We start from the raw sequence: 9,796 nt of genomic DNA on the forward strand, positions 1-9,796 counted from the left end.
TTTTTTTTCTTGTCATTTTTTTTTTAATTGTATCATATAATTCCCGAACGAGAAAGCTGAAAATTCATTTAAATTGCCAAATCGTATGACATTCTCATGTATGTGTAACAAATTATGTACGTTATAAGAAACAAAATCTTGACCATAAATATCGATACTTGTTTCAACAAAGCATTTTATTAGATTTTTTGCATAATTCACCATATCTATTCTTTTGCAGAATTCGTTACTACACATTATTAGAGTAGCAACACGTAATGTCAAGAAATGGTAATAATTATTTTTTGAAAGAATTTGTTTGAAAATTACAGGTCCTGTATATACCCAGTAAGCAAAATGCGCGCAATATGCCAGCAGATTGGCAACAGATTTCCTCAGCTCTTGCTAGCAATTTGGCATCTGTTATGTCCGCATTAGGCTAATGATCTGCCAGCAGAGCCTGCTCACAGAATCTGAGAGCAGATTGGCAGCAGAAACCGAGCAGGATCTGCTAACATGATTTGACGTCAGATTGATGGCAGAAACCGAGCAGGATCTGCGCGCGCGCAAACTGACGGCAGATTGGTAGCAGAAACCGAGCAGAATCTGCAACTTTTGGCCATTCATATAAAATGGTGCATTTAAATGAATTTAAAAGGTCTCAAACTCAAGTGGCAAAATGACGGTGAATTTTGATCACAAAATGATCAATTAGATGTCTTAAGCTAGGTCTCATAAAACCCGAAAATGGCGTCAATAGTTGATATATCACATTCACAAGACGTCATTTTCTGACATTTGTATTAATAACATATAAATATATAATATTAATAACATATATTAATGTAATATATATAGAAAAATTTAAATAATTTATAAAATTAAAGATTTATGTATGGAATTTAATTTCTATTTTATATCTAAGTAGATAATAACGATTTTCATTTATTCGGACAATTTCTGTCCACATAAGTGAAAATCGGACATTTACTTGTCAGATTTTCCAAAAATTAGTTTAATATCTGAATTCCCCTGTATGGGAATCGTATCAGAAATTAAACTGATAAAAATAATTAAAATGTCATTAATCGCATTTTGCAGGCTTTATATACGCTCATGACAAGAACTTGAATACGGGTATAGAAAGTAAATAGTGCGCCGCATAGCGGTAAGCGAATAAACTATACTATTTCAATAAATTATATAAATGGCTAAAAGCTGCAAAACCGCGCCGTAGTCGCGTGTAAATAAAACCGTTGACGACTGCACGCCGCACCTGTCGTGCGCTTCTCGCCGCTTTGCGCCCATCGTCTCCGCTTTGCGCTCCGCACCCTGCTACCAGCGACACCGCTCCACGCACGACATCACCCAGCCCTGCACGCTGTATCTATCTATCTTGCTTTAAATAAATTATCTTTTTACTTCACTCTGTGTTCTCGTAAGCTTGAGTCTCCCCTCCTCTCGAACCCGGACACCGACGAGCGTCGAGCGAGGTGACCGCGTTACACAGTAATATGTCTACACATATTGCATGTTCATTAGATAATACGAAAACGTAAGGGTTCTTCCTGCAATTTCGCCAGGGTAGGAACGATTCCAACTGCTTTCGTGAAACCATCTTGAAACGATGTGTATTAAAGTGTCTTATTTGAAGCAAAACACTTTACAAAGTATTTATGCATTTTGTATAAAACGGCAAATGAACTACGCAAGTGAACTACGACGTTGTTCGTTACCATGTTCGACGGCGGGAAAATCATACTTCAGCGATCCACACAAAGCACTTAGGCCGGTATTCATAGTCAGTTCTTATATTTAAGACCGTCTTAAGCACAATCTTAAGATGTCCTAAACCAATCACAGAGCCGTATTACGATTTAATCTGAAATAACAACTTCTGTGCCAAATTTGTATCCTTTTTGCTAACAATAATTGATAGCAGGCACTTGCCATGATTTGCTTTCGACAGACTTGGCTATCTGGATAATTATTATAGTTGAAATATGGTTTTGAAAAATGACGGGACGTCACACAAGGCATCCTTTTTTTGTTCATTTCATTACATATAATGATTTAATATTTATAATTTAACATCATTATGTATAATGCAGTCTTCTTCAATAAAAGTTATATTCATATTGGTCATGTTGTAAATAAAAAAAATATAAAAAGTTATAACAATTTTATATATATATTTCGGAAATAAATTCTTTTCCATAATTATATTACATTAATTTTTCTATCTTGCATATTGTTTGACCATTATAAAAAATAATTCGTGAGTTTATACCGTAATATTATATTATGTGAAAAAACACACATTAGGAACGATGACAGTTAGATAATGTAAATCTCTTAACAACTTAGTATATTTAAAATGTTGGTTTATATTTATAAAATAAGGAGAGCGATAGCAGTGTGATAAAATTATTAAATAAATAAACATTCATTGGCATTTTAAAACAATTATAATATATAATTATTAATTTAATTTAACAAATTATATAGTACAGTAAAGCTGCGACATGCTTATGTGTACAATTCGTATGAGAGAAAGGATACATCAATAAAATCAGTCTTTTGTAATAGCGTTTTCGAATGGACGGGTTTTAATTCATTCCGGATCAATTAATCACTATTTTACTATGAATTCAAGTCTTTTATTGGCAGAGACGATGCAATGACGTCATTGATCAACTTTGGATCGATCAAACCTGCTTCATTTGAAAACGCTAGAAAACGCAAGAAAACTAAATAGATATTTTAGGAATAATCGATTGTGGTTGGTCAATTTGCTAGCGACTAATGGCCCTCGCACACTGTGCTGTGTTCCGATTCCTCACTCGGGTGCACCCGATATTATAGTATATGTCACGTATAGCCTTGGGTATCGATCATGTAACTTTTCCCCTAGGGCGGAAAAGTAAAAAGTGAAAAATTTTATCATTGATTTCAATGCTAATATTTTTCACGTTTTTGCCCTAGGGAAAAAGTTACATGATCGATACCCTGGATGCGATGAGCGATAAGCGATGGGCGATATCCAATGAGAGCTCTGCTTTTTCGGAAAAGCAGAGCTCTCATTGGATATCGCGCGGCGTATCATCGCGCTGGTCTGCAACAGCCATAAGTCCGGATCTACAGGTATAGTAAAGGCTGATTTATGCAGGTCGTAAAGGCTGATTTATGCAGGCCGTAACTGTTAATTTATGCCGGAACCGTTAGAGTGTAACACTAGGATTACAATGCTTTTGTTCATAATGACATTATGAACTAAACGTTACGTCTCTTTCTAATAAAGCCTGATTGGTTGGCAAAAAATCTGCAGTACTGCTGATCCAATCAGGCTTTATTAGAAAGAGATGGAAGTGACCTCATATTATCCGCTTTTCACTATACTCGTGCGACTCCCTTTCCACTGCCATCAGCAGTCCATTCTCCATTCTATATGTCGATGGCACAAGTGAGCATAAGTGAGCATAAGCATGAGGTTATGTACACAAGGAGAAAAATGAAGAGATCGCACTCAAAACGAAACGAAGAGGAGATCGAGGAAAGCTATCGCAAACGAAGAGATTACAAACGCAATGACAATCGTAAGGAGTCTAGGCATAACGATGACCACAGTAGTTCCAGGTGCGGTGAACACAGAAGTTTCAGACGAGACAGTAATCATCGAAGTTCTAGACGTGACGATGATCATCGGCGTACTAGACGCGATGATCACAAAAATCTTAGATACAACGACGATCGTAAGGATAATAATGGCGAAAGGGGCAGAAAGCAGAATTTGCCGGAAGAAGAAGTAGGAAGTAGGTATTATGGAGAACCGGATAAAACGCAAGAGAATGTAGAGGAAGTTAGGCAAAAGCGTACAGTGGATCTTCTGACTTCAAAGACGGGAGGTGCGTACATTCCACCTGCCAAATTGCGTATGCTCCAAGCAGAGATAACTGATAAGTCTGGAGCTGCTTATCAACGTCAATGCTTTTGTTCATAATGCCATTATGAACTGCCTTTAGCCTTTAGCCTTAAAGCGGCGTCTACAATAGAGATTTTAAGCCCTAAGCCTTAAAAAATTGACCAATCACAGTCAAGTATGAGGAGAATACTCGACTGTAATTAGTCAATTTCTTAAGGCTTAGGGCTTAAAATCTTATTGTAGACGCCGCTTTAGCCCGCATGAAACTATGCATTAAGATTGAAATTTGACCAATCAGGACAAGGAAATTTTAGTTCTTTTTATCCTGATTGGTCAAATTTCAATCTTAATGCATAGTTTCATGCGGGCTAAAGCGGCGTCTACAATAAGATTTTAAGCCCTAAGCCTTAAAAAATTGACCAATCACAGTCAAGTATGAGGAGAATACTCGACTGTAATTAGTCAATTTCTTAAGGCTTAGGGCTTACTACACCTATTGTAGATCCGAATTTACGCGTGGCGGAAATGGTCACGCGTCTCAAAATCTGAATATGTTTTGCGCATGCGCATTACAATTATAAAATAACTTATTTTGCACGTAATTAAAAAATTTATCAATTCACAAACGTAATATTGGTATATTTGTAAATCACAAACGATTTCCTGTCGATTTCACTTATCAGTTATCATAAAATCTGTTTATTGCTAAAAAGTATCGGCTGACATCATGACTAAACTAAAATTGTTAATTACAAAAAACCTAATTTGTCACAAACGTTAAAAACACCGACGAGATATCATTAGAGATCGATGGTCTTATAGGATTTAGCAAATTAGTGGTAAAAAAACTCGCCACGCGGTACTGTAGGTAAGTAAATCTTTGCATTGTCGATAATAAAACAGTAAATTTACGATAAAATGTTTATTTTGTTATTCTTGAGGCAGTTATATAAAAAATCTATACATTTTTGATAATAAAACAATAACTAGATGAACTAAAATAACGCGCAGCGAGTTTTTTTTCCAGTTACATTAAATCCCATAAGACCACCGGTCTAATGATATCTCGTCGGTGATGTAGGTCAAAAAATGTATATTCAAAGTTCATGAATTTATTGCAACATGAATGCGTTTGCGCAAACGCGCCGCGTACAGTTTCCATCCATCGGCGCTTCGGCGCAACGCTCGCAAAAATCATCTGTCTTTGTTTAACTTTTGGTGAATAACAACGATGAAATGATACCGTGAGTGTTGCGGGCATTAAGTGGAACGCGCCCTATACGTTTAAGATGGTAGGTCGATACGATGTTTTGACGAATCATTTTTATCCGCGAATATTTCGGAGATCGTTGTCGTTAAACACACCACGAAATCCGCATTCGCATTCGAAATATATTTATTGGAATTTACTGTAAATATCTTTTGAGACGACGTGCGATAATTTTTACGTGACGGAACATAATCTTGTTAAAGCAGAACATGTTTTGATTCACTGCGACGATGCGATAACATTTTGTCAATTATTTAACAAGATAAATGGCATCATTATTCGGCAAAATTGTGGTATGTGTTGTAATATCTGTTTAATCTTTGTGCGTTTTTTTTCGATTTTTTAAAGGTTAACGTACCGAAGCAAAGGCGTACTTTTTGCAAAAAATGCAAAGTACACAAGACTCACAAAGTGACGCAATACAAGAAGAGTAAGGAAAGACATGCCTCGCAGGGTAGAAGACGTTATGATCGCAAACAGCAAGGTTTTGGCGGTCAAACTAAGCCCATCTTCAGAAAAAAGGTAAGCCTATATTCTTAAATTATTAAAAATACTTAAAGATGGATTGCAGTTTTGCACTACATTTATTAATCGATGCATAATATGACTAGAAAATACTATCATAGACCCTCTTATTAACATGCAAATTCATGAATGTTATTCTCTATTGTGATAGTCTTTAGTGTTATTAATTAAAATGTTACAATATTGATTCGATTTATACCATCAATGATATTAACAATTAATACATGTATTATATTAAAGTAATAAAAATTATTTTTGCTTTCTATTAAATATATTTTATCATATATCATATGTTTATTTAGGCGAAAACGACAAAGAAAATTGTACTGAGGATGGAATGTACGGAATGCAAGTACAGAAAACAAATTCCGCTGAAAAGATGCAAGCACTTTGAACTGGGTGGTGACAAGAAGAGGAAGGTGTGTACAAACATATTTGAAAAAATATTCAAATAAAGATAAAACATCAAATTGATTTTTAATTAACAAAATTACTGTTTTCAGGGTCAAATGATTCAGTTCTAAATTATCCACTCAATGTTGTCAGCATATTCTGGATTTAATAAGAAATAAATAAATCTACAAGGATTTGTACAAATCTTTATTTGGATGGACTAAAGATGAAGAGATAGAAATACAGTTTGCAGCTAAAGATCCTCGCCATGAAAAGTACTTTAAAATGTTACATGTTGGTGTACCAAAAGAAGGAGTTAAATTAAAGATAAAGCAAGAAGGACTGGACACCTCCATATTGGAGTAAGTGTGATATCTGCTTTCATTTATACAAATATTGTAACATTTATGGTATATTTGATTAACATTGACATGATAGTAATATGTATACTTGATATTAAATATCTCAATATTCACATTTAGATATTAACTGTAAAATTTAATTTAAATATATTAATTCTCTATCATTAAGAGAGACACACATTGCTATTTTAATATAAAAAAAAGCATTACTGTCAATATATGTATGCACACGAGTCATAATTTATTTTATATATCTGGTACAAGACAAATGCAAATACTGAGATACATATCATTTTAATACCTCTTTTCTTCTTATCTTGTTAGCATTCCACAACAGATAGCTTTTATACCACGGTCGTCGGATAACAGGAAGAATCAAGGTGAATAAGAATTAAGATGTTAGTGCTGCTTGTTTAGGTATGTTGGACATTTTCACATTATAAAATACAAACCATCCAAATAAAGATGTGTACAAATCCCTGTAAATTTATTTATTTCTTATTAAATACAGAATATACTGAAAACATTGAGTGGATAATTTAGAACTCAATCATTTGACCCTGAAAGTTGTAGGATATTAAGAGGGACAGATGTCATCATCTGTCCTTCTTAATATCCTACAATTTTTGTCTGAAACGTTTTTCCATATCTAAAGCCGTTTCCGAGATCCAGGGGACTGGGTCAGACTTTAGAGACACCCTATATATACACGCGTTCATCGCATAGGATTGTCAGATGGACGAGCATTTTTATTTATATCCCGCGTAATCACAAATAATAAAAGATATCTTAATATAGTTACACTTATCGATTGGATGTTTTATATACCAATTTTGATGCCGGCTGTGTTAATGGTAAATAAATCCAATCCGCGGTTTCGCGGCGACCGAACCGACATTTCGTAGACGGTTTCCTCTCTCGCCGCGTTTTAATACGCGCGAGAGAGAGAGAGAGAGAGATTCAAGATTCTTGGAATATTAAGACATCGCCTCGGTCGCGATATCGCTTCGCCGCAGTGACAAACACAGAGAAAGAGAGAGAGAGCGATTGCGTGCACCACGTGACCGAACATGACATAACCTATTTGAACACTGATGAATGCTGGTGACGGAGATGGTATATAATCGTAGAATTTCAATCGGTTGTTTTATTCGTAAATGAAGAAAACGTCTGATAACATAATAATAGTTTAGCATTAATATAAATAACAGTTTGTCATTAATACCGTGATTACTATCGCCAGTTTATTCTGATAAAACGTAAAGCATTCTGCTTCTGACATTGTTTCCGAGATCGAATAACACGGGAAGAATCATCGTCGGGACGAAATTCCTCGCGACCCTCGTGCGATGTCAGCCGGATCATTAGCGCTTCCTGGAAGAGACGGACAAACAGTACGTATAGCAATTAGTCGAGCGTTTCTTCTAGACGCGACCATGCAACAACCACGTCTAACCTCATTTATCGACGATACAACGTCGCATCTCAGGAGTTGTTATCGCAGTGCCCGAAAAAAAAGCCCGAAGCAACAGCATCATCGTCATCGTCATCATCATTAAAAACGGTAAGCGATAGATATCTCTTTCGGTCCGCAATCTTACATTAAAGATACTTTTCTCCTCTAAATGAAACAGCTCATTTACATTCAAGGAGGGAAAAAAAAATAGATGCGATAGAGATGCAGAGAGTACATGATCAAAAAGAAATTCCAAATTAAAGTGTAAGCAACATGTTTTGTCATGCGTTTTCTTCCTCTGTCAACAGAGACGAGCAACGTGAATAAAAACATCGTGACGGAGGAGAGGACGGAGGACGCGTCACGTGATCAGAGTCGTGAAGGTATAATCGAGAGATGGCGCCACTGACGGGTCAAGCGAGACTGGCATCGTACGAAGGCAAATTTTCCGATATGAGGCCGAGTGAATAAGAAACGAACGACGATCTCATCACTGCGGTTTCCTATTTACTAACGTTGGCGGTCTATTAAGCGCAGCTTGCGGTGCGAGTATGTTTTGAGAGCGGTAACAGCCTACAACCAGTAACACACGGAGCATTATATTTATTTGGAGAGAGCTCCTTACAAGGTAAAGATCCTGTTTATTGCCTCACAGCTCTCTCACTTGTACTCGCGTGCTTCTGCAAATAGTAGCACTTTGGATGATTCTACAAAGGTGATAATCTCTGCCAGAATGCCCTGCGATATGTTGTATCCGGATGTACAGTTGCCTAAATTGCTGCTATTAACAGCAGTACTTGTTGTTATCGCTGTAGGAAATGTTATAGGCATTAAGAATTTATGAGAGATAACACTTACTGCTTATCTTTGTATTTGAGTGTTGTTGCAATAAATATATCTTATGTATTAATGAAAACTTATTCTTTTAGTTTATTATATTAACTGTTACATATAGTAACTATATGGTATACTGATAATGTGATTATCATTACATAAATAGATAATAAGTGTAGACATATGTATCCATGCCGATTCCTTTCTCCAATCAGATTTTTTGTGATGAAGGTAATAACCAAAATGGCGTCCCATGAAAGCTGTGAAGGTTCTGTAAAATCTCCTGCCACAGATAAAATAGATGCAACTGCGCAATTGAAAGATGATGAAAAGGAATCATCAATTATTTCGTCAGTCAATAAGCACGATGAACCGAACAATGCTATTGATACAGAAGAGAAGAAAAGTTTGACATTGGATACAAGCAATGAATATGCAAATGTACAGGAAAAGGATGCCGACAATGTAAAAAGTGAAAACAAACATGATCCAAACTCGCCGGTAACTGTTAAGAAACAATTAGACGATAGTGAGGCAGATAAGAAGCAAGAGGCACAAAATGTGGATAAAAAGCAGGAGACATCAAATGCAGATTCTCAAAAGACGAAGGAAGAGAAGGATATTAAAAATGAAGATGATAAAGATTCTGTGGCAAAAATAGGATCTGCCTTAAAACGAAAACGCAAATCTTTAAGGTTAGTATAACATTTCCATGGAAAATTTGCATTTAAATGTATAAAACAATTGATCCTTCTTATAACTTGTATAAAACAAATGAAATGATATTATATCTTACATATAAAGAGAGGAATATTAATATTTCTAGCATTTTGACGGCAACGGAATCTTCTGTTGAGGAGAGCACTAGGAGCAAGAGGAAAAAATTAAAGAGCGCAAGCGATCAATTCTGTTGGCGGTGTCATAAGGAAAACGTCGATGCTCATTGCACCGCGTGTCCTCGCTCATGGCATCGGAAATGTATAGGTGGCATGCCGTCTTCCTTGGAGAAATGGATATGCGGGGAATGTGCGACCATCTTGAAAGCGGAGAATGCC

The 9,796-nt window shown here is 35.9% G+C and overlaps 2 protein-coding genes and 1 long non-coding RNA gene across 3 annotated transcripts in view; 2 read left to right on the forward strand and 1 right to left on the reverse strand.

Moving 5' to 3' along the window:
• The first annotated feature begins 5,038 nt into the window (after nt 1-5,038).
• Nucleotides 5,039-6,975, forward strand: LOC115243001 (60S ribosomal protein L44). The gene is made up of 5 exons (XM_029819649.1): nt 5,039-5,193; nt 5,520-5,693; nt 5,999-6,115; nt 6,200-6,451; nt 6,776-6,975. The coding sequence occupies exons 1-4, from the start codon at nt 5,191-5,193 to the stop codon at nt 6,218-6,220; spliced, it is 315 nt and encodes a 104-aa protein (XP_029675509.1). The 5' UTR covers nt 5,039-5,190; the 3' UTR covers nt 6,221-6,451; nt 6,776-6,975.
• Nucleotides 6,976-7,673: 698 nt separating this feature from the next.
• Nucleotides 7,674-8,209, reverse strand: LOC115243003. The gene is made up of 2 exons (XR_003885144.1): nt 7,908-8,209; nt 7,674-7,825 (listed from the first exon to the last, which is right to left on the reverse strand). It is a non-coding gene; the product is annotated as an uncharacterized LOC115243003 (long non-coding RNA).
• The window catches only part of LOC115243000 (protein kinase C-binding protein 1), a 6,141-nt gene continuing 4,218 nt past the window's right edge, over nt 7,874-9,796 (forward strand). The window contains 4 exon segments of the mRNA XM_029819648.1: nt 7,874-8,015; nt 8,216-8,535; nt 8,973-9,436; nt 9,568-9,796. The exon segment at nt 9,568-9,796 is cut by the window's right edge and continues 307 nt beyond it. Of these exon segments, the coding sequence (XP_029675508.1) occupies nt 8,985-9,436; nt 9,568-9,796 (681 nt within the window). The 5' untranslated portion in view covers nt 7,874-8,015; nt 8,216-8,535; nt 8,973-8,984.

This window comes from Formica exsecta, unplaced genomic scaffold (assembly GCF_003651465.1).
Source record: "Formica exsecta isolate Colony F162 unplaced genomic scaffold, ASM365146v1 scaffold667, whole genome shotgun sequence".
In the NCBI taxonomy this organism is placed as follows: Eukaryota; Metazoa; Arthropoda; class Insecta; order Hymenoptera; family Formicidae; genus Formica; species Formica exsecta.

Bases quoted from the DNA above. Each gene is read 5' to 3' on its own strand.
- LOC115243001 (XM_029819649.1), top strand. The intron at 5,694-5,998 runs GTAAGCCTATAT...ATGTTTATTTAG, and splicing joins AGCCCATCTTCAGAAAAAAG to GCGAAAACGACAAAGAAAAT. The intron at 6,116-6,199 runs GTGTGTACAAAC...TACTGTTTTCAG, and splicing joins GTGGTGACAAGAAGAGGAAG to GGTCAAATGATTCAGTTCTA.